This window comes from Channa argus, chromosome 10 (genome assembly GCF_033026475.1).
Source record: "Channa argus isolate prfri chromosome 10, Channa argus male v1.0, whole genome shotgun sequence".
Taxonomy (NCBI): domain Eukaryota; kingdom Metazoa; phylum Chordata; class Actinopteri; order Anabantiformes; family Channidae; genus Channa; species Channa argus.
The window spans coordinates 7,095,466-7,122,900 of record NC_090206.1 but is presented as its reverse complement, the minus strand read 5'-3'; the positions used below and the strand labels follow the sequence as shown (position 1 = coordinate 7,122,900).

At 40.2% G+C, this 27,435-nt stretch overlaps 3 protein-coding genes across 11 annotated transcripts in view; 2 read left to right on the top strand and 1 right to left on the bottom strand.

The window, feature by feature from the left end:
- The window catches only part of gpc4 (glypican 4), a 28,124-nt gene extending 25,096 nt beyond the window's left edge, over positions 1-3,028 (top strand). The window contains exon 9 of the mRNA XM_067518939.1: positions 44-3,028. Within this exon, the coding sequence (XP_067375040.1) occupies positions 44-255 (212 nt within the window). The 3' untranslated portion in view covers positions 256-3,028. The remainder of the gene's footprint in view (positions 1-43) is intronic.
- A 3,167-nt stretch (positions 3,029-6,195) lies between these two features.
- On the top strand, positions 6,196-23,725 carry brd8b (bromodomain containing 8b). Of its 9 annotated transcripts, XR_010915417.1 has the most exons (20): positions 6,197-6,348; positions 7,223-7,319; positions 7,774-7,843; positions 7,993-8,042; positions 8,137-8,259; positions 8,337-8,417; positions 8,929-8,993; positions 9,294-9,460; positions 9,973-10,158; positions 10,562-10,655; positions 12,601-12,743; positions 12,984-13,416; positions 13,821-13,858; positions 13,948-14,147; positions 14,522-14,614; positions 15,488-15,556; positions 15,820-16,105; positions 17,459-17,527; positions 17,654-19,088; positions 19,191-19,775. XR_010915417.1 is itself a non-coding variant. In XM_067518934.1 (19 exons), the coding sequence occupies exons 1-19, from the start codon at positions 6,330-6,332 to the stop codon at positions 21,842-21,844; spliced, it is 2,319 nt and encodes a 772-aa protein (XP_067375035.1). In that variant the 5' UTR covers positions 6,197-6,329; the 3' UTR covers positions 21,845-23,725. The 9 variants fall into 9 exon arrangements, 7 of the variants coding, with proteins under 7 accessions (XP_067375034.1, XP_067375035.1, XP_067375033.1 ...); XR_010915416.1 differs by having other exon boundaries at positions 17,459-19,088; XM_067518934.1 differs by lacking the exons at positions 17,459-17,527; positions 17,654-19,088 and adding an exon at positions 21,785-23,725 and having other exon boundaries at positions 19,633-19,677.
- A 233-nt stretch (positions 23,726-23,958) lies between these two features.
- si:ch211-39i2.2 (DNA damage-inducible transcript 4-like protein-like) lies at positions 23,959-25,378 on the bottom strand. Its single transcript, XM_067518940.1, has 2 exons — positions 25,102-25,378; positions 23,959-24,709 (listed from the first exon to the last, which is right to left on the bottom strand). Exons 1-2 carry the CDS (start codon positions 25,277-25,279, stop codon positions 24,264-24,266), a joined length of 624 nt encoding a protein of 207 aa, XP_067375041.1. The 5' UTR covers positions 25,280-25,378; the 3' UTR covers positions 23,959-24,263.
- Between the last annotated feature and the right edge of the window lie 2,057 nt (positions 25,379-27,435).

Sequence of the window (27,435 nt, the reverse complement as noted above, 5' to 3'; positions counted from 1 at the left end):
GGCAGTACACACTCTGACTCACGTGTGTGTCTCTTCTTCCAAGATGAGACTGAGGATAGCAGTGGAGCAGAGGAAAGCGGCAGCGGTTGTGACTCTCCGTCCTGCAACACAGACCGGGACATCTACTTCTCCACTCCCCCGAACCCTGTCAAAATCCGAGTGATGGTCGACAGTTCTGCTGGCATCACTCACGGAAGCATAGCGCTGGCGCTTTGCGGGCTGGTCTTGGCCCTGCTTGCTCCCCACTTGAGGTAAAACTGTGTCGGCAGTGAGAGGAAGAGAATGACCACGAAAGACGGAGCAATGGGGATTTCAGAGACTTTGAAAAGACTGCCTTCAAGACCTTGGACTGTCCACCATTGGGGGAAAACTCTTCTTAATGCTACAATAACTTTGCTTTTAATTATTTGTTTGTATGTTTTGTAAGGTCATCAGCAGTGCACAGCAATCTGATTTGCTTCCCAAGAAAACCCTCCCAGATACAATCTTACTTCATAAAGCTGATTTGGAGGTTTACTGTGGTTCTGCTTGCAGCACTAGAAACCTAATATAATTGTCTTATTTTGGCAGTTTAATCTCCTAATTCATGTTTGTGCCTTCCTAAATGATGCCATCTGATAAATAATAAGCAAGTTGTTTTGGTTGAATGTTGAGTTCCATTGGTGAGACATATCTTCATATTTCCAAGGATGTTCCATTATCAAAAGATCATCAAGTCACGTTGTAAATGTTTAGAGTTCATAACAACTATTTTGCACATTATGAATGTGCATACTGTGAATGTGTTTTTTGCATCTGTTCATTTAAACATTTGCATACATCAGCCAGTCAGACATTATAAAGATAGCTGTTGGTCTCAACTAAGGAGTAGTTTGAGCTTTAGCTCACTTTACTTTGGAGAGATGTTAAAATCTCAGAGCTGCTCTGAGAAACTGCTTATGTCTCAGAAATATAGGTAAACAAATTACAGCCAAGATATTAATGTTTGACCTGAAAATGGAATGATATAATGTTGAGGGGGCTCTACGAGCACCCAAATGCATATTGTATTTCTGCTTCAAGCGTTATCGCAACCTAAGTTTTAATTTCCTCATTAATTTCTAATTTCCTTGATCTTAAACCCTGCAATCGTACAGTCATACCTCATGCATGCTCTTGTCATCAATGCATTCTGGTCATGTTGAGTTGAAAGTGTCTAATACAGTGGTGAAATGTGGCTGGCAGCCTGGTGAAAGGTAACTGGCATGGAAGGAGAAGGACTCCCCTGGCATTACCCCTGAAGAAGGCAAAGTTGACAAGTCCTGAAAGCCCATTTTGGTACTGTAAGCTCAGTTCAGCACAGAGGATCTGATTCTATACAGTCTCACTGTTTGAAAAGAATCATGATGGCATGTATGTTCAGAGCGTTTTACTTTTTACTAGTGAAGATGAACAAAAGACAGTGCTTTGATCAAATGAAATCAATTATTTTAATACAGGGTTTTATGTTGAAGAGTTTTTTAAAGCTATTTCTGGTATGAAGATGCATATTAGGTACTACAGTGGACTTTACTGCTAGAGATTTAGTTGGTGGAAGAGGACAGTGTGCACAAAAAGGGGTGGGGGGCTTTTGTTTAGTGCACAGTTTATGGGGCTTTGTTTTTTTGTTTTGTTTTTTCTGCCCATATCCCCTGTCCCAGATTACACACTTGTACCTCTTAAATGGCCTGTGTCAGTATAAATGTACTCATCTTGATCCACTGGATCTACCCATCCTCATTCTCATGTTCTCATCATTTCAACTTGGAGGAATGGTTGAATTATTGTTACAAGTGCTACCAAAATGATAGCCATGTATGGAGTCTTTTGTTAAACATTGGTACAATATTAGCAACTTCTGAAGGTAAAAGGATGTACATGGAGTTGCTTTGTATTCCTGTGCTCAGATTCCCTGAAAGGTGTTTGAGTAACTTGTTGCCATCTAGCAAACATACCCTTAGAATCTTTTTATATCTCCTAATTTGATAATTGGTTCTATAAGTTAAATTTACTGGTTATTTTATCTCTAAAATGATGCTGTCTAATTTTTGTACAGTAACTTATGCATGCATTTTTAAGGTCATTGCGAACATGCAATTTACATAGTAAATAGTATTCAGAAGGTTTAAATATACTAAATTTGGTGAAAAATACTATTTAAAAAGAGTTGAATTGGTATCACATATTACATTTGGGGGTGTGGATTTGCATTAGCCAGCAAGTCTGAAACAACTGGCTACAGTTAAAGACAGATGTCCCCCCCTTGTAAAATTTTCAAATTAACAAGTTTATTGTAAGCTTACAAAAAAAGCAATGTCCAAAATTCACAGGCTTGAAAAATAACTATTTAGAATCTGACTTTGAAAGATTTGATGAAACATGTATGCAGCCTGTATAAAATACTGATGGCTTCAGTGTTTCAGCATCTTGATTTGGCATTGCTTCCGCGTGTAACTTTTTCTCCTCATTGTTGTTTCCCCAACATTTCTGCAAGGGTTTGTGAATGTGTTTGTATCATGTGAAAGAGAGGTGTCAAGTGCAAAGAAAATCCAAACTTTCTGAAAGTCATAGGAAATGTTTGGGTGACAATGGTAAAATGTGCTTGAGGGGCCAGGGCAGCAACATTTTCCAGCTGCCAGGAGTTGGTCCAGCTGCTGCATTGTTCATTTGATCATCATACCAACATCAGCTTGTGACTTTTAAGCTGAATTCAGAGAGATTTTGAAATCTTTCCATCTGCCTTTGGCCCACAAGAACAGAAAGAACTCACATTCTGAGGAGAGTGAGTGACATGACTGAAAAGTATTTTTAAAAATGTGTAAATAAAGAGCAGCCGTTTTTAGATGTCTCTAAAAGAGGCCGTAACAAAACACCAGATTTTTACTTGTCAGAGTTATCTGCTAAATGTTACGGGAAAAACAAGTTGAGGTAGATGTTAAATTGTAAGAGAAAATGTATATTAAACATTTCTTAGTCTTGTTAAAATAAAGACTGCGGATATTTAAACAGACGTGAATGGTCAGTTTATCTCACCGGTTTTGATTGATTTGTGTCACTGTATGTGGATTGTTCAGTGTTCATGGAAGAGTCAGCGGTAGTGTGAAAAGGTGTTAACAGATTTTGAATTTAGTTAACAATGGAGTTGTTATAAATCTGAGAAGTCCAGGTTTTATGTTTTTTGGCTTTGGAAAACGCCAGACTGTAAGTCATTAAAGAAACCCATGATTTACATATTTAAGAAAAATACATTTCAGGTTCACAGGCAAGGAGTAACACTACACAAAACTAGTATAATATAGCAACATGCTAACTATTCCTGCAGCATCAGCCAATAACTGCTAGCTTCAAAATAAATGTTTCTTATTAATGACATGGATATTTTCAGTCATTTAAAATAAAGCTGGGGAACATGCTAAAAGAAATTCAAAGATTGAATCATGTCAACTTGACTAATTTATTGTTGGTTAGAAACGTTTGGCTGCTTAACCAAGCAGCTTCTTCAGTCTGAAGAAAGTGGCTGGGGAACCCTCCTCCAGAGTAGGGTCTGTTCCCACCTGGCCTGAATAGGCTCATTAAGGTGGGTGTCGGGAACAGGGTGGAGGCATCAAGATGTAATGATTTCAACCCTAACTCCCTAAATCCCTAAGAAGGAGGTCGTTAGGTGTGGCCCTCATGGTGGATGTATGAAGTGGGCTTAATCTTCCTGGGGATGGATGAAAGGGCAGCATGAAAAATGGGAGCCAGGTTGTGCCTGAGGCCTCGTCCTCTGTTGAAAGAAGGATTCTCCATGTAAATGGCTTTACGTATTCCCCTCTCATACCATCTGTCTTCTCTGTCCAAAACGAGTACATTGTCATTCTCAAACAAGTGTCCTTTGTCCTTCAGGTTTAGGTACATTGCTGATTCTGGTCCTGAGGTGTTGCTTCTCCTGTGCTGGGCCATCCTCTTGTGTAGAGGCTGTTTGGTTTCTCCAATGTAGAACTCTGAGCACTCTTCACTGCACTGGACTGCATACGCTAAGTTGCTCTTCTTGTGTTTAGTCTTTGTGTGCGTCGGTTTGAACAGGTATGTGGTGTTCTCTGAAGATCCTGTTGAACCTTCTAACACTCCAGCCATGTAAGGAATCACCAGGTTTTTCCTTTGACTCTGAGTCTCTGCTCTGTCTCTCATCCTACTGTTGGATCTGGACGACATCTTGTTTAAGCCCCACTTAGGATAACGGCAGGCCTTGAGAGCTGTCCTCAGATGTCTATCCTCCCATCTTTTTGGCTTGAGAGGGGGTGTGGATGTGTTCTGCACTGTGGTGCAGGGTCCTGATGACTCCTAGTTTGGGTTGCAGTGGGTGGTGGGAGTCAAACCGTAGGTAGTGGACCATGTGTCCAGTCCAGGAAGGCCAGTCTGTTGTTCTTCCAGTCATTGGTGTTCTCCCTGGGTAACTTGATGTTGGTGTCAACTGCATTTATGTGGTCTGTGAAAGCCTGTTTTCCCGGATCTTGATCTTTACCCAGGTGTCATCTACATACCTGAACCAGTGGGTTGGTGCTGTCCCTGGGAAGGAGTTGAGCTTTCTTTTCCACTTCCTCCATGTATAGGAGGGCAACAATAATCACCCAAAAAGAAGGACGATAGACATCTGAGAACAGCTTTCAAGGCCTAAGTGGGTATTAAACAAGATGGCATACAGATCCAACAGAAGGGCGATGAACAGAGCAGAGACTCAGAGTCAAAGGGAAAACCTGGTGATTCCTGACATGGCTGGAGTGTCAGAGAAGCTCAAAAGGATCTTCAGAATACACCACATACCTGTTCAAAGCCACTAACACAAAGACCAAATACCTAAACACAAGAGGAGCAACATAGTTTATGCAGTTCACAACCTGTCCCCGATTTTTCATGCTGCCCTTTCATCTATCCCCAGGGAGATTAAGACCACTTCATACATCCACTAAGAGGGGCACACCTAACGACCTCCTTCTTAGGGCTTTAGGGACTTAGGGTCGAAATCATTACATCTCAATGACTCCACACTGTTCCCAGCTCACACCTTAATGGACCTGTTCAGGTCAGGGTGGAAGAAAGGCGTACTCTGCAGGATATAACTGACTTCCCTAACCACTTTATTCAGGCTGAAGAAGCTGCTTGGATAAGTAGTGAAATGTTTGGAACCAAAAAGAAAGAAGTCCAGGGCACATGATTCAATCTTTTGATAACCAAACCTGGATGAATCTTCACTGACACAATGGGCTAAGTCAGTTAAATTGTTTTTAAAGGTTAATATTTATGTCACCTTTTGTTTTCAGCAAACACAAACTACAGAAAATAACCAATGTTGCTGTTAATTCTGTAATTTCTGTCCTTTTCTTTTAGAAAAAGTGAGTAAAATAAAGAACACATTCTTCGGGTAGGTTCTGATCATTTCATCATTCTAAATTAATTAACCATTTAGGTAACTTCCATCTACAAAGAGTTGAGCAATGTTTTAATAAACTGGCTTATTGACTCATATAATTCTGCATTGCGTTTCATTAGGTCTACAACAGTTATGGTAGTATTAGTAAATATGTTTAAAAGTGGCCAATTTGTTTTTGATGAAATCACCAGAAATACTGGCAATATTCTAAGAACTTTGCATCCCATATAGTGTAGTCCACATTTTTTGAGTATGATCTATATTTTTCCGTGCAAAATGACTATAAAAGATTTACACCAGAATGATATCCTATTCCTACATACATGAAGATATGAAACCAGTTTTAAACACCTGTAAAGGTTAATTAATATATGAATTGGCATAAGAGAATACTGCAGGTCTGCTGGTCCATGGTAGAGCATAGCCTTAATCCTGCCCCACCAGTTGTGGCCCCGTCCAGACACCAAGGGCCACCTTGGTACTCTTGGTGGTGGGAGGGTTAAGGCAGGAAGGGCATCCGTCGTAAATACGCTCGCTAAATCAACACGTACGGCTGTGGCGACCCCTGACGGGTCAAGCCGAGAGCCGTTGATCTTTTGCATCAGAGAATACTGACCTCTGTCACACAAAATCACCTTCTTCACTCTGATCGTTCCTCAGTCAAGATACAGTGAACTTAGGATAAACATTTAGCGCTGTAAGCAACTTTAATGAAATTATATTTCATCCTTTTGCCAATTAGTTTTAAAGTATAACTGACTCGATAAAAAACAAACAAACCGTTTTTTCCACAGTCGCGCTGCTACCTTGTTTTCCAGTTGAGTGTGCGCGCGCGTGCGCGCGTGTGTACCTCTGAAATCCCTCCGGCGGAAGTTGTGCTTAGGGCCTTGTTACAAAAGAAATGGCGAGCGGTATCGGCAGTGAGTAATATTTTCTAACCTTTCTCGACTATTCTTATAATTTATAGCGAATATTAACACCAAACCAACTACACACATTGACGTGTGTTTAAATTAGTTGACTTTGCAGCGTCGTTGTTTGATAAAATGCTAGACCGTCTAGCTATGTGTGTCTCATGAATCTGTCCCCCCGTAATCAACATTGCTAAGCTAATGCTACTTTTTTTACACATTAGCCACTTGACACCTCTCACATTAACCATTTTACTGTAACCGAGCTATAGCTTATATCTTTTAATTTCTGTTTTTTTTAAACTGTATTCAATTCCTGGCACTAATATTTTTTAATGTAATAATACATTTTAATAGCATCCCTGAATACGATACAAGCTAATATAGCTAACGGATCGATCTACTCCGTGATAAATAATACAATGAATGAGTGAGGAATCCTGTGCTGTGTGTTTAATTGTCTTACTGAGTCAACACAGAGAATCGGATGTATTTAGTTCTATCTAACATGAAGAAAACAAACAGTTAATTTGTTTTACTTCGACTAAATATTTCGAAAAGAAGTGAAATATATGCCTAACGTTACCTAGCTACGAACAAAAAAGGAAATGTTAACTTCACCACCATAAAAAAGGGGATAGTAACTCATTATTTTGTCCCCAGTGTCCCCAAGTATCATCCTTTTGTGTACATTATATGGACAAGATTGTGTTTATAGTTTTATGACAGAAAAGTAAGCAAGTTACTAGTTCAATAAATCTATTAAACATGTAGCGATTTTTTTCTCCTTTTTTTTGTAAAACGTAGTAGTAGGTCAGTGACTGAATTCCTGGACATATTGTAATTAGTCTGTAAATTTGAACAGTTTACTTTTTCCCCACAGAGCACAAGATGCTAAATGTAGGGCCAACAGAGCCCTGGTCAGTCAGGGAGAAACTTTGCCTGGCGTCCTCTGTCATGAGGAGTGGTGACCAAAACTGGTAAGAATAAATCCTGAGTAGTCCCTCTCTCTCTTTCTCTATGGATGGATGGATGGATGGATGGATGGATCTATATGTAGATATATGTGTGTGTACAGCACAGTAATAGCAAAGTCATAATTCCCCCACTAGAGGTCAGACAGGGACAGTATCACAGTATCTGAACCGTGTCAGGATCTCACACAGTCCTGGTTGTGAAATTTTGTGACTGCTTGTGAGAAGTTCCATATCTATTATTATTATTATCATTGAGCAAAAAAAGTACTGTATTTGTGTTTTCTGTGAACTGTCCCCATGTTGGTAATAACTGATCATGTCACATTTCCTGGTCTTCTTCCCCCTGTATTCATTTATTCCTAAAATGAATTTATGTCTTCAGTTCTGTACATGTATCTTTTGTCTGATTGTCTTCTTAACCTGTTTGCTCATTATGGCGAATCTCTCTGTCTTCCAGGGTGTCTGTAAGCCGAGCTATCAAGCCTTTCTCAGAGCCTGGTCGTCCGCCTGATTGGTTCTCACAGAAGGTGAAAGAGCTGTAACACTATCCATTTTTTTTTTTTTTTGTCTCACTGTCCAATACAAAAGTCGAAAGTACGAAAGTTGTGCTGCAGGAATAGGACATTGTTTTTGTTGCCAATGTTTGTTTCAAGACAATGCTCTCTCTGTCTCTCAGCATTGTGCCTCACAGTACTCTGAGCTGCTGGAGGCCACTGAAGCTCCAAAGTCAGTACTACAACACACACACTCACACACACACAGAGTAAAACTTAAATTGTTTCATGGATTAACTTGGAGTTTGCGTCCTTCTTTGCTCTAGGCGTAAACGTGGTGAGAAGGGTGAGGTGGTTGAGACCATTGAAGATGTCATTGTTCGTAGGCTGACAGCTGAGAGGATAGAGGAACTAAAAAAACTGTTGCGAGACACGCAGGAGCAGTACAGGTACATACACATTAAAAAGAAAGACATTGATAACTCTGAGAAAAGGCCTATAATTGCTCTGATTTCTGTTTCCCCAGAAAGTTGAAGAAGGAGGTGGATCTGATACAGACAGGTCACATGGACTCCCAGCTCAAAGAGCTGTGGGCAGAGATCACACTGTAAGGTTTTCTCTTTGCTACAGTTTTCTAACACACTTTGACACAGATGTTTCACTCATATATTAATAGATGTTTAATATGTGAATTGTAAATTTACTCAGATTTTTATTGACTTCAAGGGCAGTATAGGACTACGCATGGCAAGGTTCAGTTAGTCGGTCATCCAACTTCTCAACCTGTCCTTGTTTAGCATTTAACTAGGTGAGAAAGCTAATGACCAGCTTCTGCTGTACATTAACCTCAGCATCACGGATAAACTGTTTTTTACATGTGTTTAATCTTGCTTCTACATTGATTTACATTACCCTGACTGTTTTTACAGTCAAATGTCAAGAATAAAACACCTACACTGTCTTGGCTCGTGTGTAATGACTCAGGAGGAGACTTAGCAAAAGTCAGAGGGTTTCAGAGGGTTGGATTTTTTTAGCCGCATCTTTACCCCTCTCCGTTACTTTTGCTACCATCACCTGAAATTCTTGTTGAAGTGTTTTGTTTTGTTTTTCAACTCCAGAAAAAAGAAGCAAGATGAAGAAGAAGCAGAGCAGAAGAGAAAAGCCACAGAAATAGCATACCTAGGTAGGGTTATTCCGGCTTTATCATTTTTTTAAATACATAATAACTGCATTGTTACATAGTTTTATGACATTGCAAAGAAGCATAAACATAGATTTGTATTCATAAGTACTCAAATCCTTTAACATGGCCTTTTCTTGGAACGTTATTTATTCCATGTTAAGACAAGGGGTTGTTTCTCTTATGTGTTGGGGTGGAAATACAATTCTATCACATGATATCTTGTGTGCTGCAGTTTAGGTTGTATAAGAAAATCAATTCATTATTGTGCTCATCCTCTCTGACCCCCGCACTCTGTTGCAGCTCGTCAGGCTGTGAAAAACACACCAAAGCGTTTGCCCAGTGTAACTGTACGTTCTCCTTTGGGTGCCAGCCCACCAACCTCGGATTCTCAGGCTGACTCTTCTGTCCACACACCACCCATGGATACAGGAGTTGTTGCTTCTGATGACACCACCACCCACACAGTTGTAAGAACATACTCAAGCCTCTTTCACCTATGAACTCCCGACAATGTTAGGAGAATTCAGCCTCGGACATCACAGCACGGTCGAAAGCTTAACCTGTAGTTGCTTACAGCACATTGGAGCTGTGCATCTAATAAAAAAAGGTTCTATCACTCAACTACAACTGCAGTTGAGTGATAGAAATGTCATTGATGCGCCCATTCGCTTGCTTTTAATCCTCGGTGATTTGAGACGTGCGTTACATTCACAAGCTCACGCACATAATACCGACATTGTACCAGGGGGCTCAAAGGATAACGTCTGGGTAATGTCAGTACTATCTAACTCGCACATGTGCATTCACACAAAGTCAGGATAATGTCTGAATACTAGTGAATGTATGAAAGGGGCATCATATGTGTGTCTAGCAGTGATGTGAGGAAACAAATTTAAGAAAAGGTTGTAATTCAAACTCAACATTACTGGTTAGAGTTCATTATTCCAAGCACTCACAGATTCATTGTTATCTCTGCCAGTCCCAGGGGATTGGAGTGTTTCTACCAGTGACAGATGCTCCAGGCCCAGGGCCCAGAGATGGAGGCCTGGCCGCTCTAGTAGATGACTCACCACAGAAGAGGCTCCTAACCCAGAAGGCAACGCCACCACCTTCACCTCTACTGTCAGAACTGCTGAAGAAAGGCAACCTAATCCAAACCCACCTGGTAAGATGCTGCTTACCTTAGATTTAGTCTATAAAACTATATACCACAAAGATAAACATACTATGAAACAACAACCAACACTAACTTTAATCACTGATGAGTTGTTACATTTAATCTTTTCAGTGCCATATACACATTGAATGCCAATTTCTAAAATACTGTTCTAAACGTAACCTGTAGGGGTTTATAAAATATCAGAATGCAGAACAGCAGTAGGATACCACAGTTTATAGCTTTTCAGAGCACCTTCATTCTTCCTTTTTGTAATTTTTTTTTTATCAGTAATGATTTACAAGTGGCATCTCTTACAGGAAAATTCAAATTAGATTTTTATGTTTTTTTTGTTTTGTTTTTTTTGCTGTGTGTCTAAAAGCAGTACTTTCTTTGTATTATTTAACATTAGGTTGTTGAGGGAGACTCTACTGGGAATCTTACCAACGGGGTACAAACAGCAACTACAGCCACGGCCTTACCTCCTGGTCACGAGGTCTTCACAGGTAAATATACTTTGCTCACACATAGCCACATTTCCTAGTTTTTAGAATGTGTTATTGAATGGTCCCTTACTTGTATCAAGGATGAAATTTGGGAGACACACACTCATGGCACACTTGCCTTGTTTGCCATTTGGTTGTTCCTTTGGGACACGTATTCATGGAGATTTGAAAACATTCAGTATGTCCTGGCTCTACATGTGTTGTGTCGTCAGCAGATACACATCATATTCTTCTTCTTCTTCTTTTCCTTTCGGCTGTTCCCCTTCAGGGGTCATCAGTGAATCATGTGCCTCCATCTAACCCTGTCCTCGGCCTCCTCTTCCCTCACACCAACTAACTTTTCATGGCCTCTCTCACTACATCCATAAATCTCCTCTTTGGTCGTCCTCTAGACCTCCTGCCTGGCAGCTCCAACCTCAGCATCCTTCTGCCGATATATTCACAGTCTCTCCTCTGAACATGTCCAATCCACCTCAATCTGGTCTCTTTGACTTTATCTCCAAAACATCTAACATGAGCTGTCCCTCTGATGTCCACATTCCTGATCCTGTCCATCCTCGACACTCCCAAAGAGAAACTCAACATCTTAAGCTCTGCTACCTCCAGCTCTGCCTTCTTCTTTTCTTCAGTACCACTGTCTCTAAGCCGAAAAACATCTCTGGTCTCACCATCATCTTAAACACCTTTCCTTTCATTCTCGCTGATACTCTTTTATCAAACAACACAGACCTCCACCTCTCTAGATTTTCCTCCTCCTGCTCCCTGCTCCCACTAGAGATCACAATGACATCTGCAAACATCATAGTCCATGGAGATTACTGTCTAACTTCATCTGTCAGCTTGTCCATCACAAGAGCAAACAAGAAGGGGCTCAGAGCCGATCCTTGATGCAGACCCACCTCCACCTTGAACTCCTCTGTCACACCTACAGCACACCTCACCACGGTCTTACAGCTGTCATACATGTCCTGCACCACTCTAACATACTTCTCTGCCACTCCAGACTTCATACAATACCATGGCTCCTCTCTGTCATACACTTTCTCTAAATCTACGAAGAAACAATGCAACTCCCTATGACCTTCTCTGTACGTCTCCATCAGCATCCTCAAAGCAAATACTGCACCTGTTGTTCTCTTTCTAGGCATCAAACCATATTGCTGCTCACAAATGTTCACCTCTGCCCTCAGCCGAGCTTCCACTACTCTTTCCCACAACTTCACTGTTTGGCTCATCAGCTTTATTCCTCTGTAGTTACCACAGCTCTGCACATCTCCCTTGTTCTTAAAAATGGGCACCAGTACACTTCTCTTCCATTCCTCTGCATCCTCTCACTCTCCAAGATCTTGTTAAACAAACTAGTCAGAAACTACTGCCACTACTGGTCATCAGGACCAACTGCCTTCCCACTCTTCATCCTCTTCAACGCCCTCCTCACTTCCCTCTTACTAATCTTTGCTACTTCCTGCTCCACACCTGCTCCAGTCACCTCTTCTACTCTTCGTTCCCTTTCATTTTCCTCATTCGTCAACTCTTCAAAGTTCTCCTTCCATATTCCCATCACACTCTTAGCGTCAATACATTTCCATCCTTATCTTTATTCACCCTAACCAGCTGCACATCCTTCCCATTTCTATCTATCTGCCCAACCTGTACAAATCCACCTCTCCCTCCTTACTGTCCAAACTAATATACAAGTCCTCATATGCTCTTTGTTTGGCCTTTGCCACCTCTACCTTCACCTTACCCTGCATCTCCCTGTACTCCTGTCTACTCTCTTCAGTCCTCTTCTTCTTAGCTAACCTCTTTCTCTGTATACGCTCCTGAACTTCCTCGTTCCACCACCAAGTCTCCTTGTCCACTTTCCTCTTTCCCGATGACAATATTGTGGTAGCATGTATCATATATGTACTGCAGATCAGTTTCTAGCTGTGTGTGTTTACAGAGGGTGAAGCAGAAGCTGCAGTAAAGGCAGAGCTGGGTGAGGAGGCGGGATTAGTAGAAGAGGACCTTGTAGCTGTATCTTATATCGAAGAGGAACTGGACCTGGAGACAGTAGGAGACATCATTGCTATCATTGAGGAGAAGGTATTGACTATGTTCATGTTTAAAAGGGCACTTAACGATTTAGAATTATGTTTTAGTAAACTTAGAAAAATCACACAGGGTAGTATATGCTAGATTGTGTGTGTGTGTGTGTGTGTGTGTGTGTGTGCGTGTGTGTGTGTGTGTGTGTGTGTGTGTGTGTGTGTGTTTGATGCTATTCAATACATCAAAACCCGTTTGTCTCCATCTTTGGTCACCTCCATCTTCCTCCTTCTTTCCCAGGTCGATGACTCCGTGGAGGTTTTGGATGCGGCAGCGGTGGAAGCAGCGCTCTCTTTATGTGAAGAGGCTGTTTCTGAAGGACACACTCTCCCTGGTCCTTGGGAGACCCAGGAGCTGAAAACTTCAGACCCTACACCTACAGCTCAAGACTCTGACCCCATACAGGAGGCTCAGGCAGTGACTGAAATGTCAGTCTCTGCTAGCACAGAGACCCAGAACCAACCTGAAACTAAAAGAGAAGAACAGCTTAAAGGAAACTGTGAGGGACCTGAGGTGACAGGAAGTGATATAATTTCTTCTATTGCCTCTGATGATGGCGCCACAAGAAGTGAGATTACAGAGGAGGGTGTGATGGGGAAGGAGGCCACTGAGGCAGTGGTGAAGAGTGAGGGTGAAGAGTGGAGCCAACCAGAACCCAATCCACCTTGCCTAGGTTGTGTATACACAGACACACACACATATCTGTCCATCCAATATCTAACCACTCATCCTGTTCAGGGTTGTGGGGAGCTGGCTGATCTCAGCTGTCATTGGGTGAGAGGTGGGGTACACACTGGAAAGGTTGCCAGTCTGTTTCAGAGCCAAAACAGAGATGCATACACAGAGACAGCCATTCACAACTCCGGTCAATTTAGAGTTACCCATTAACCTAACATGCACGTCAAACGGCAAGCATATGGAGAAGATGCAAACCTCACACAAAAAGGCTGCAGCCAGCAGGTGGATGCAAACCCGGGACCTTCTAGCTTCACCGTGCTGCCTTGCACATGCACGCGCCAACACACACATAAATTATGCTTATGTGTTGTTAATCCTCTTCTCTTTTTTTGTTTTTAGACTCTGAGGATAGCTCAGTCTCTGGGAAAGAGTCCAAGGTAATGCATGTAAGCATACCTACACACATACACAATGTTTTGTAAAATAGTCTTTTTACTTTTGTGTGTGTGTGTTTTCTTAAATCCAGGATGTGAAGGAAGAGGATGCGGGTAGTGAGGGTGACCCAGAAGAAGGAATGGACCTGAAGGAGGAGTGTGGGGAGGGGGAGGGTCCTTACCTGTCAGAGGTGGAGCGGGCTGCCAGTGAAAGTGAAGACGGCTATGGCCCAGCCTCCCAGCGCTACACAGCTGATTCACTGGCCAGCAGCCCAGCCTCTTCCTCGCAGCTGTAGGTACCAGTCATGGCTGAAGAAAACGTGATAACTGTATCAGAATAATAATTTTAAGCTGTTACCTGTTGTAAAATGGCTTGTGTGGATCCAGAGCAGTGTCCTGATATAACCCCTGCTTTTATTGCAAAACAGCATTGTGAGCAGTGCTGTGTTAAAACTGGATAAAGCTTAGCTAGCATTTGTCATAAATATTCTTGTCACGACCTATGAATCAGATTAGATTCTCTGAGCTAAACAGGCTGTGACTGCTGACATCAAAATTCCCACACTGGGCTTTTTTTTCTCTGTGCTCTGTGGTTTCTCTTCTGCTTTTCATTGCTATTCACTGTGAACTTACAATCCTCTCTTCATTTCCCACTCTCCCCATCAGCTCTACATGTGGTGAGGACCAGGAGGCAGTCCAGGCTCAAAAGATCTGGAAGAAAGCCATCATGCTAGTGTGGAGAGCTGCAGCCAACCACAGGTGGAGCTTCTTGGCTTCTTGGTCGAACACAATAATCAAACAGTTTTTGTTTGCAATACCTCGCTGCCAGTCTCAGTTAGAATGTTTTCTGTTGTTCTTTGGGTTTTTAAGTCATTTTGATTTTTACTAAGCTGTCATTTGCCATCTACTAGCATGTGGATTGAACATGATGGTATTTATTGATCTAGTTTTAAATGTGTTTTTGGTGCAGACATGGACAGCATCGGTACATTCTGGACCATCAGACAATCCAATAAAGAGATTTATCAGACCCTTCTACTAATAAATAGGGAAATCTTGAGTTAAATTTACAATAAAAATATACAGCCATGATAAAAAAATACTCCGATTACACAATGTCTATATTGACATATAGACAATAATAATGCACCGTTTAAACTAAACTAAAATCTGCCCAGATAAACCGGAGAACAAAATTTCGGAACATTTTAATTTAGTATATGCATTACCAACACTTGGCAAACATGGAAACAGACCAAGTTATATATAAAAAGTGTCAGTCATGAACGATACCATGTTTAATACCTATGTAATATAGAGTAGTGTAGAATATGATGATTAAAACTGGCACATAACATTAGTCAGACCTACCTGGCAACCAAAGCTTTGTGAAATCATTCGGGCTAGTTCTGAACCAAGTTCCTTTAGTCTGCATGTTTTTATTCAGTTTTTTTTTTCTTGCAGTATTCAAAAGTGTAAATGTTTCTTACTTTTTATAACAACCTATTTACCTAGTTAGAGAAATCTAGGGCATGCATTTCTAATCATGAAAATATGGCCTCATGAACATAAGCATCATATGGCAGGAAAACAATTTTTTTTTTTCTATTGCTAATGTCCTGGGTCTCCTAGGTATGCCAGTGTCTTCCTGCAGCCTGTCTCAGATGACATTGCCCCCGGTTACCACAGCATTGTCCACAGGTCTGAGCCCCCCCAACACACACGCACACCCACACATGATTTTAGTGAAATTACACTCATTAGCTTGCATAAATAGACTTGACACAACAGGGGACCTTAAGTAATCTGAGTATCAGCCCACAATAATATACACTCTCGCATCTAATAAATGGTGAAAAAATTCTACTGGACAATAGAAGGTACAGTCCATTGTCCATATTAGATACAAATTTTAATAAACATATCCCTCTCCCCTGATACCCCCACCACCCTTTCTCCTCTAGACCAATGGACCTGTCAGCCATTAAAAAGAACATTGAGTCCGGCGTGATCCGTACAACAGCTGAGTTTCAGCGAGACATCATGCTGATGTTTCAGAATGCCGTCATGTACAACTCATCAGACCACGATGTGTACCACATGGCACTAGAGATGCAGCGTGACGTCCTGGAGCATGTCCAGCAGTTTCTGGCCACACAGCTCATCATGCAGACCTCAGAGAGCGCAATCTCTGCTAAGAGCCTCCGTGGAAGGGAGGGAAATCGTAAGCCTGGAGAACCAGCTGAGAAGGTGGGTTGAGCGACTTGATGAGGGGTAAAATTAGCTTTCACTAAAAAATGCTAAACAGATCTCATTTTGATAAAACATGCAAAGCCTCCAGATTCTCAAATTTCACTCTGTTTAAAAACTATTTCAAACTCATGATCTGTGTGAAAATATCAACAGTGCTTTAACAACTTCCTATTGGTTGTTGAGATCTCTGGCAATGCTGCATACTCATTGTTCTTATTTCTTATTCTCGCGCATATAATTAAGTCACAAATGTATTAATTTTAGACTAGACATAAATAATTAGATTTACTGCACAACCTACCTGGTTTTATGGACACAAAAGTGATTACAGTCATAGAAACATTTGAAATCACTCTTGGAGTAGTCTGTCTTGCTTTGGAAGGAAACGTGCACTGGTTTGCACAGACTAAAGCGTCCTCTTGCTCTTCCTCGTTGTCCTTTATTATGCAGGTCAGGTGGAGATGTAAAAATCAAGGTAACAGTTATAATGTCTAATCCTGGTATCTCATTGCCTAAGGCATTGTATGTGAGTACAAAGCAGTGTGTGTTCTTCTTTACTGGTAAGCAAAATTAAATTGATACAAAACTTTGCTTCTCCTTACTTTGAAATAGCAAAAGGTGTAAAACAAAGATTTTTTTACACCAGCAAAATGTTTAATGCTTATTCAGCAAAAACAGAAGTTAAAATAACTAATGAGTTTATAAAAAGAAAGTTATAGTAAAATTATATAATTGCAAAAGTTTGCATCCCCTTTCTGAATTTTTCTTTAACACTTTGTATGTCCCCTCTTTGCCTTTATAACGTCCTTGGGTACCATCTTAACAACATTTGTATCCTTTCAGGTGTAATTCTTTGGCCTAATTGTATCAAGTCTACCAGATTGCTTGGTTGTCTGCCATGTAGTCTTCCTTAAATCTACCCACAGGTTTTCAATGATATTTAAATCTAGAGACTGGGGAGAACATGTTAAAACATTAACCTTATTCTTTTTAAACCATTCCTGAGTCGATTTTTATCATTGTCTTGTTGAGTTATTTACTTCCACTTCATTTTTAGCTTTTTGACTGATGGTTCGCAGATTTCCCTCAAAATCCTCTGAAATTAGGCTGCGTTCATTCTCGTTTCCATTTTATGCAGTGCCTGAGACATGTACCCCCTACAAGCCTCCACCGTGTTTGACAGTGGGAAGGGTGGTTCATCTCCTCAGTTTTTTTCTCGCAACACATACCTTGTGGAATTTATTCCATTCGCCTTTAAGGTCTCTGTCTGGTCACCTGCTGTTGGTTTTGGGGTACTTACGTAGCCCTGGAGAAAGTTTCTTTGAGTTTTTTTTTTTTTTTTTCCCCTAGGTCTTCTTGGAAAAGTCTTAGTGTCTCGACATTTCTTCCATTTCTGGATCGTCTTCACAGTTGCTACTGGTACCCATAATTGTTTAGAAACATTCTATATCCCTCTCCAGTTTAATGATGGTTTAATAATTTCATTTTCCTATAAAAGTCCTATAAAAGCTGTTTATATGATCCCATTGTTTTTCGTGCTCTTAGCAAAATCCCTGAGACTACCACTGGATGACATCACTTGGAGGAACCTTCAGTTCAGATTATGTTGTCTTGTTGCTCACACTATGGAGGTTGTAATCATGGTCAACCTGTCTATCTATAGCTCCTCCAGATGACATCATTTGATCTCCTCATTATCTCATCATCCAGAGGAGTTTTCAGCTAGATACAGATACATATTTAATTATAGGGAAATCAGAGGGTGAGAGAGTTTAAAAACATTAATGTACATTTACACCCTAAACTAAAGACATAGAAAGCAAGTTGAATATTGGTAAAGTTGCCCTTTAAACAAACAAACAAACTCGAGAATTTAACAAGGGGATCTAAATGTTTTCACTAATACAATATTCATTATTTTACTAGAACTTCCTTTTATATGCAGTCATTGAACATTTTTGTTAGTTTTGATGATGAATTAACATTTGTACTAGTTAAATGTGCTAAATATTATGTGGTTTAAAAAACATTCTTTGGTTTATTATTTTGCAATTTCAATGTAAGAGGATGCCAACTTTTCCACACTACTGTAAGTTCATTTCATTCCTCTAGTCAACTAGAATGGAAACTAGAAGCTTTGTTCTTTCTGTTGTGGATGAAAATAACCTAAAAAAAAAAACATAAATATTGTGGGTAAACTGGATTTTTTTTGTGTTTCTTTTGATTATAAATCCCCAAATCATTCATTTGGAGGGTTTTGCCTCCAGTGCTTTATAGTTACTCCAATGTGAAACAATCATAGCTGCTCCAAAGCCTAAGTATGATAATCTTAAATTATCTGTGGTCAGTGCTGGCAGCATTATGTATGTTATTGTATGATGTTTCCATTAGGAGAGAAGGCTGAATAAATCATTGTTCCTGAGGTGAATACTATAATATACAGACTATACTTTTATTAATGTATCTAGTTACATAAATATTAAATATGTCCTTCTTTTTTATATATGAATCTACGGAATTTAATTTGGAAAAACCCGCCTAATCATATTCATTCAGTGTCCCAAAAGCCAAATGTGTGCGTGCAAATGTACACACTTTTGAATTGTTGAGACATATGAGATGTGGTCAACACGTCTCTCTGCTTGCTGTGAAGTGCTTTCATGCAGTAATTCTTGGTTATGACTTGCCAGCTGACTCCTGCCCTGCATGCTGACTGCAGCGCTTCTCACTAACTTCTGTCTATCTGCATCTGCCTGTCACTGACGCAGCTGTTTGTCCACCTGGGTGCACATGTCCACAGTGGTTCCTTTTGTGTTGTTGTGTGGGTGTATTACCATCTCTTAACTGTATGAAAGTTTTCAGTTTGTTGCTATTAGGATCCTGCTTATTCATGGCATTTTTGAAGTGTCTTGGAGTCTAGAAAAGTCTGTTTGAGACTGGAGACATCTGGGAATGTTCTTGATAATCTTGAGGTCTAAAGGTACATTTGAATATTGCAAATGGTTTACTACAATATATAACTAACAAATGTTTTTACAAATCTATTAAACCTCTTAACCTTTGTTCACTTGTTTCTACACAGCGGGCTCAGCTGAAATGGAAATGAGACCCTCCCACTGCTGGACAATATTCTAATATAAAAGTTGTTAGTGAAATTGCTTTCACTGAAAGTCATGATGTGACATGATTTTCATAGGAGCCATGATGGGAACTGTGCTCTGGTTTTTGTGAGCTGTTTTAAAGACACATTTGTTTGTTTTCCTCTTGGCTGTGTATCTATGTGTTCCTGTCTGTGTGTCATTAATCGGAATTTACTATCTGCATATTAGAGTGTGTGTGTGTGTGTCTGTCTGTCTGTCTGGACGTCTTTGTGACACGTGTTTGTGTATGTGCTGTGCTGAGATCAGTGGAATCCTGTCCCTCAGCGTTCTTCTGTGTTTGACGCAGACTTGTATGAAACTTGCTTTCTCACGCACGTGTGTGTTTTCTCTCTCTTTCTCACTCCAATGTTTGTCCTCCTACAGGACAGTGTCCCAATGGCCTCTCCTGCTTTCCTTCTCTCTCTTTTTGTAAGTATTCAGGTTCTCCCTGAGATTTCACCAGAACCAGGCTACGCTCCGCACACGCTTGTTTCAACGCAAACATGCACACACTCACAATGGGACACCTTGTATACATTTGTTTGTACCTCTTATCTGTAGAAACCAAGAATTGGTAAAAAAAAATAAATAGAAAATAAGACTGGTAATGATTTAAATAATATTGGCATGAATATTGGGGTTATTCTGTAGTATTTGAATAGCAAACCTTTTAGTAATATTTATAATAATATATCATCCCTGTCAATTTCCCTGTTTTGGTGCCTATGATTAAGAAGATAAAATGTATTAAAGCTTAAATATAAAAAACTAATTATAGTGATTTTCTGAAAGAATACAAATAGAAGTTTTTCTCTTTTTTATTGAAAATCTAATTTTATACTATTTTAAAATAGGGCTGTCAACGTTAACTTGATAATTAAGGGTAATGCAAATTCCTTTTAAAGCCACATTTTTTTAAATTGCTTTCAATGTGGGTCCTGTTATGATCACCAGTGTCAGGGACTGAGTAGGAATGCTGATCGATTCTCAGCATTTTATTTGCACTCAATTAGTGCACTGACTGAAGTTATGGTGTTTCTGATGCTGTTTCAGAAAGGGGCAGTGCAGCTCCTACACACTCTTAACACATACGCACACCCACAGTGCACAGCAGCAAGAGGGAGACTGATCCCAGCCTCAAGTGGACAACTTTTTTACTGTATCATTACAGACAAACATACAGCTCAGCAAGTCAAAGAAACAGTTAAAGTAGTTTAATAAAACACCCGTCAAACTGTAATGTCAGCTCTACCTGCCGTGATTACGTAGACACCCTATTTAAAATGAACGAGGGGGCCAAAGGTTCTTGAACCACCTCTCCAGTACGACTCCACCACCCTCTATGAGCTCAATAATAAACAGTCGAATTATCAACTTTGTGACAGTTTCAACCTAAAAGCTGAGAAATAGTAACATTGTAAAAGTAGAATTCATGGCTGAGCTGCTGTATTGAATCGATTAGACTGTAGAGGTGAACAGACCTAATAAAGTGACCAGTGAGCGTATATAGTAACTAGAACTTTACCGGAAATTCACTGTAAGTAGTTTTATCTTCATTGTTCTGACTACAGTTCATGGTGTCCATGCTTCTGCATCCAGGATCATCCACCCTACATCTGTGCTTTGTTCATTTTTTAAATTCCTTTCTTTTTGTTCTCTTCTGTCTGTAGTAAGTCACGATTAACTACAGAAAGTCTGTGATTAAAAAGTTTATTTTCATTTAACAGCCCTATTTTAAAATCATTTTGGAGAAAACATATATTCATTTATTAATAGTTTTAGTCAGGGCTTGTGTGAGGGGAGATGAGTTTTGTGTTCTGACGTCAGCAAAGATCCCGGTCTTTATATTTTGTTTCAGATATTGCTAAATACTGCTTACACATTCCATAATGAAAGACAGTATTACTTCAGCAATAAAATACTAAAGTTCCCCTGGTCATCCAGTGTTAGAGCACACTCACTACTGAATGAAGTGTGGATAAGAATTAAAGGCCACTTTTCACCTTCGATAATTTCTTTCTTACAGTTTTTCTTTCTCTCTCTCTCTCACACACACACACACACACACACACATACACGAGAAAATACACTGCTCAAATCACCCCATAAACTTGAAGTTCTTTTTGGAAAAAATATTTTCACTGTAAACACACCCCCATAACCTTTCATCACCCAAGCTTCTGTCAACCTTCGGTTAATGACCCCATGCAGGTTTCCGTTGTTGTTTTTTTGTTGCTTTTCTGTTTTATGTGTGGTTGTGTGTCTGCATGTTCTAATTATTATATTTTTCCTTCGTTTCTTTTCAAATCATCAGTGTTTTTGTTTAGTTTTTTGTTTTCTTGTTCTTCATTTGGAGAGGAAGCCTCCAAGGCAGACTGTGCTGTGTTTTTGTGCGGAGCGCAATCACATGTGGAGGCCTGCCCTATGGCCTCTCTTCACTCTGTCCAGCTGACCACGACTTTGCCACTTTTGTGTTAATTTTTTGTCTCGCTTTTTTCTCTCTCTGCCCCTCTCTATCTACCCCTCTCCACTGCAGGATGGAGGCACCAGGGGTCGCCGTAGTGCCATGGAAGCCGACCTCAAAATGAAGAAATAAACTGAGATTTCACTAAGGCGTTTTTGAAATCATAAACGTGGTCACTTTGGTTGTTGTCTGAAGAGCACTGCAGTCTGTGTGTGTGTGTGTGTGTGTGTGTGTGTGTGTGTGTGTGTGTGTGTGTGTGTGTGTGTGTGTGTGTGTGTGTGTGTGTGTGTGTGTGTGTGTGTGTGTGTGTGTGTGTGTGTGTGTGTGTGTGTGTGTGTGTGTGTGTGTGTGTGTGCGTGCGTGCGTGCGTGCGTGCGTGCGTGCGTGTGCGTGCGCGCTTTGCCGTACATGAGAGTATATATGGATGTGTCTGTGTGTTTGAGAGAGGTGCTTTGAGCTGCTGCTCCAGTTCGTATGACACACATGGTCGTGTGCCACGCAGTGGTGTTTCACTCGAGGACAAGCAATCCAACGCAGCACTATCCCCAAGTATCATTTCACCAGCGAAGCTAGTAGGTCATCATTTCCTCCTGCTGTGCTCAAACCGCAAAGATCTTTTTAGATCAAGAGGAAAATGGGTTTTTTTACCAGGAAAAGTTTGTTTGGGATCAAATGATAAAAGGGCAAAGGGAGTTCTGCTTGCCACATTTCATTAGCTGAAACAAGGATGCATTAATTCTAGTTGATTTATTTTTTTTTGATCAGTTTGGTTGATTGTCCTGTGAGAAATTACAATGCACAGTTTCTACAAACGTATGAAAACTACCGATACAGCTGGCAGCAGAAGAAACAAAGAAATGCATTCTGACCACAGCTAAAATATTGTAGTGAGATACACTTATAAACTCAAAAAAAATGTTATTATTTTTATTTTTTTTGCCTTTTTCAGTAATGGAATAAGATGTTTTCCTAAGCTCCTGGTTTACAGTTGATTTGTGTAGTAGGAGATTAGTGTAATCTGTTACCCCATACTTTAAAGTAATATAACACTGGTTTTAAATAAGGACTTTACCAATTTCCGACTTGCTGTCTCGGGCTTTAGTGTAGGGTGTAAATGTGCAATAATGCTTTTAAACTTCCCTCTGACTTCCCTATATTAAAATATTTCTCTGCTTCTTGCTGAAAAACTCCTCCAGGTGACAACACTTAGAGGAACCCTCAGTTCAGGTTTTCATGTCATCGCTCAAACTATGGAGGTTGTACTGATGGTCAACCTGCTTTTCCAGAGCTCCTTTAGATAAAATAATCTGAATTAAGGATGGAAAAACTCCTCTGGAAGAGTTTGTCAGCTGGAAGCAGAGAAAACTTTTGATATAGGAAAGTCGGGGAAGTTTAAAGCCATTAATAACCTAAACTAAAGCCAAAAGTTGGTGACGTCACTCTTTAATGTTTTAGCCAATTAACTACAAATTGTGTATACTTCACATTTCTGCTGATGCTTTTCCAAAGCACGGGCTTATAGTTTGATTACCTGACCTCATTCAGCCTTTAGCTCCCAAAAAATGCCACGACACCGTAAAATTTAACCTAATTGCATTCAGGCAAAAAATGAAATGTGTAAGATGTAAATCAGCTACAGTAACTATATTGTTGCTGTTACATCAACAGTGTCTTAGTGCTGCTGGCTGTTTTAACCACTTTACATTGTGAAATCAACCAGTGAGTGACTGTAGAGGTAGGAAATCACTCTTAAGCAAATGCTTTGTAAAAGGGCAGTAATGTAAAATATGGTTGTTAAACGGCTAGAAGATGCTACGTGTTGCTGCAGCAGCACGGATTCATCTGTCTCAAGGATGTAGGCAGTTTGATTTGTAAATGGCATAAGAAATGTGATTAATGTTAGTGTACAAAAATGTACCTGTGAGATGGATCATGTAGTTTTGTGTTTGGGTAGCTAATACCTGTATGTGTTCTGTTGTACATTTGTTAAATAAAGATTTGTTCTAAACTTGATCAGATTAGTTTATTTTTGTGGAATTAGTCACTTCAGTGAGATTACTTTTAGAGAAATTAATGCAAACAAGCGTTCTTTGAAATGTTCCCACTGTAAAGACCCAGCACACTAACCTTGTTATACTTTACCCAAACACCACAAAATTCAAGGTGCTGTGCAAGCAAATCAAGGTATCAGAGTTACTTGGAGATGGTTTGCAAGTGCACTAAAAGTCAAGCACAGGACCAAGAAACTAGTGTAAAAGTTTTAATTGCATAAATAAAATGACAGCACACAGGAGTGAGACCTGCACATTCCTGAGAACACATTCATGTTTACATTCATCTGCTCTGTGCAAAATGCTATTGTCATACAGGCTGCAGGGTGTAGGAAAACAAGCAGTTTCACCATTATCCCCCCAACATACACACACACCTCTCTACCTTTTGCTAAAACATTATAGAGAAATTTCCCAGACTGTGCATGTAGCCTGGCATGTAAAACAAAGAACACAAAATTAAAGAGGTAAACATTGATAACGGGTCCGTTAAATGAACCCTAGCTGAAATCATGAATGACCGGACTGGCAGAGGAGTAGAGCTTCCTCTTCACCAGACGATACTCTGGTCTCAGCTTCAACACCTTATTGGTACCAAAGATGTGCTTGAGTGGCGGCCAGCCGTCATCTTTGTCTGTTCTGAAGATCACAGACAGTTCAAATGTTGGGGTGATACTGGGGTCAGGGGAGATGGTCCCCACAGACTTCAGGTCATCTTTGATCTCGACATAGACCTTAATGGAAGCACCCCGGAGCCCACAGGGCTCATCAGATGAGAAGTGCACCATGTCCTGACCAATCCTGGCAGTCATGTGACGAGGAAGCAGCAACGCCTGGCAGTGGAGGGTGGATGCCTTGGCCTCTGTCAGACAGTGCTCCATCTGCCGGCCCACATCCTGCTGAAGGAGCCACTCCTCATGCTCCAGACCAGCGTCCAAGTTGGCAACTGTAGGAAAACGGGCATTGTTAGAATATCTGCCATGTACAATATACAAACACTAGAGAGCATTTTGAGGAAGTTTGACGTCAGTGCTGATAGTCACCATCAATGCCACACCAGTATGTATTACTTTCTCACTTCCCTAACATCTGTGACCACATTAATCACGTGATCAGTCGTGTACTACTGCACTGAAACCCAGGAGGTGTCAGATAAAGTTTTGTGTGAGCTCGTCCACTGATCAGCTGATCCAAGTTCTGAGTCAGTTGCATCAGAAACATCCCCAACAGGTAACCTACATTATTCATCAGCCCATCGGCCAAAATAATACACACTCTCAATACAAGTGCTAAGCTTTTCCATTTAGAGAACTGCATTTATCTTTGGGAACAACTTACAAGGCGATTGGTTGTCTGGGTCTTCGCAGCTCTCCAGGCTCCCCCGCCGGGCTGAGCTCGACTTTGAGCCCGGGGCCGTGAGCTGGAAGAAGTACTTTCCTATCATCTCTACCGCGCTTTCCTCCTCCGTCAAGACGGGACCTCCGTTTCCGAAGAGCAGAGCTGTGCTATACACCATCCTGATTGCTGTGCTAAGTGCTCCCCTGTCTCCTCCGCACGGTCACTCTGTGTTTGCTCCATGTAAGAAGTGCGACGAGTTGTGTGCAGCTGCCGACGAGGTGCGCGCAGCTTTTATACCGGAGGCCGGTTGCATCAGCTGAGCGAGTGGGCGGGACTGACCGGTTTGATCGAGAAAGTTCCTGATCTGTGGCTCACGCAACATGCCGGGGCATTGCAGAGAAAGACAGAGCTGAGGCTTGTCACGTACTGTAATACACTTTATCTGTCTGCTGCTTTGTGATGGAGAGAGATGTGGGACAGCATGAGTTTTCATTAAGCAGTAAAAAAAAAAAAAAAAATATGGGTCAGGACTTATTGTGAATATCATTAAGAAACATATTGCAGTCTGTGACAAAACCATCACTGAAACGCTGAAACTTTGCATCATACCATTAATGTACAGGTAAAAATCAAAGCATTATTTGTGGGCAACAAATCATAAAATCAGAGAAGATGAGGAAAATAAAATGATTTAAAGGAGAAGATTTTTTTTTAAAGCAGTAAATACTAAAATGCTGGTCCGTGTAGTCTTTCACTAAAACTGTCGCTTTGGAGCCTAAGCTACTACTGTAGTTTTACTTTACCCACCTTGCTACTTTATACTTCACTGCCTTCGTCTGACACGTTCATAGATGGACACGGCAGCGTAGCCTAAGCGCTTTGCTTGGGTTAGGGATGAATTTGAAGCAGCTTTAGATCAGTTAAAAAGTGACTTAGGGCAAGAGAATGGTGACATCAGGCAGCATGGCCTGATACCCAGTGTGACCATTTTACATGAATGTAGCTGAAACAGTTAATACCTTTATCAAATCATTAATATCTTTATTAATGTCTTGGTAAGTAGACCAGCACAAATTACTGCTATTCCAACTGTAATAATTGTCTCACTCTAGTCCAAGTAGCCTGACTAAACAAAATTAACTGATAGAGTAATGAAAATAATATAACAAATCCTATTTTCATGCAGGTAAAATTTTAAACATTCTGATTAATGTATTTGGACATTTTGAACTGCATGAAGTAGTACTGAAAGGGGTTTCTATTATTTGGTCCTCCCCATTAACAATGGTTGAAAGTAACTAAGGACATTTACATAAGCACAGTACTTTTAATTTGGAAGAAATTTGACTTTACTAGATTATTTCCATTGTCTGCTACTTCATAATCTAAACTCACAACATTTTTAAGGCAAATATTGTATTTTTACTCCACTATGGTCCAGAATCTGATTAATAGCATCAATTATATTTTTTTCTAAATGTATATGATACGGCCATGATAGTTTTGTTTTTGTGATGCTATTCAGTGTAGTACTCATTCTGGGGCAAATATAAGTTGCATCAATAAAGCTAAAACTTTTACACTTTACTTCTATTATTAACTTGTGCAAGAACAAACATGAAAAAGTAAAAAAAAAAAGATTTATATTTATTTATTGCATATATTTATTAAAAAATAAATTAGATATTAAAAAAGACATTAGATGGTCTTTTCATCTTTAGACTAAACATCTACATCCATTAGTTTCTCTTCCTGGTTATATTGTCAAGTTTCATATCAGCATCTATAAACTCCGTTTGTGTGTGTGTGTGTGTGTGTGTGTGTGTGTGTGTGTGTGTGTGTGCGCGAGCACAGGTCTAGACATGGTAGAATGAGCCTCAGCTTACTCACAGGTGAGTAACGTGATCTGACACACAGACACATACACACCTGGTAAAGGATCACGAGTGCACTGCAACACACACAGAACTATGTTTTCCTTCATTAAGTTGGTTAAGATGTTTTGATGGCAACCCCCATTACCATGACAACCAGCCACACAGATTATATAACATGCAACTGGTACAAAGTATTACAATACTCAAGTGGGGATGATTTAGGATCTGATTTGAGTTTTAATAAACTTATTGAATTTTAATAAGCTTCAAAGAAGTTCATAAATGAGCCATTTATTTAGCTTCATTTTCATCTTACTATAAAGTGTTTATGTCCCACTAAACAGTGAGATTGTTAAATAAAGTCATTAATACGTGCTAAGCCACTTGGATGAATGTCAACACCATGGTCGTATGTAAAAGGGATCTGGAAACAATAATCTGTTATTGTTAAATATAC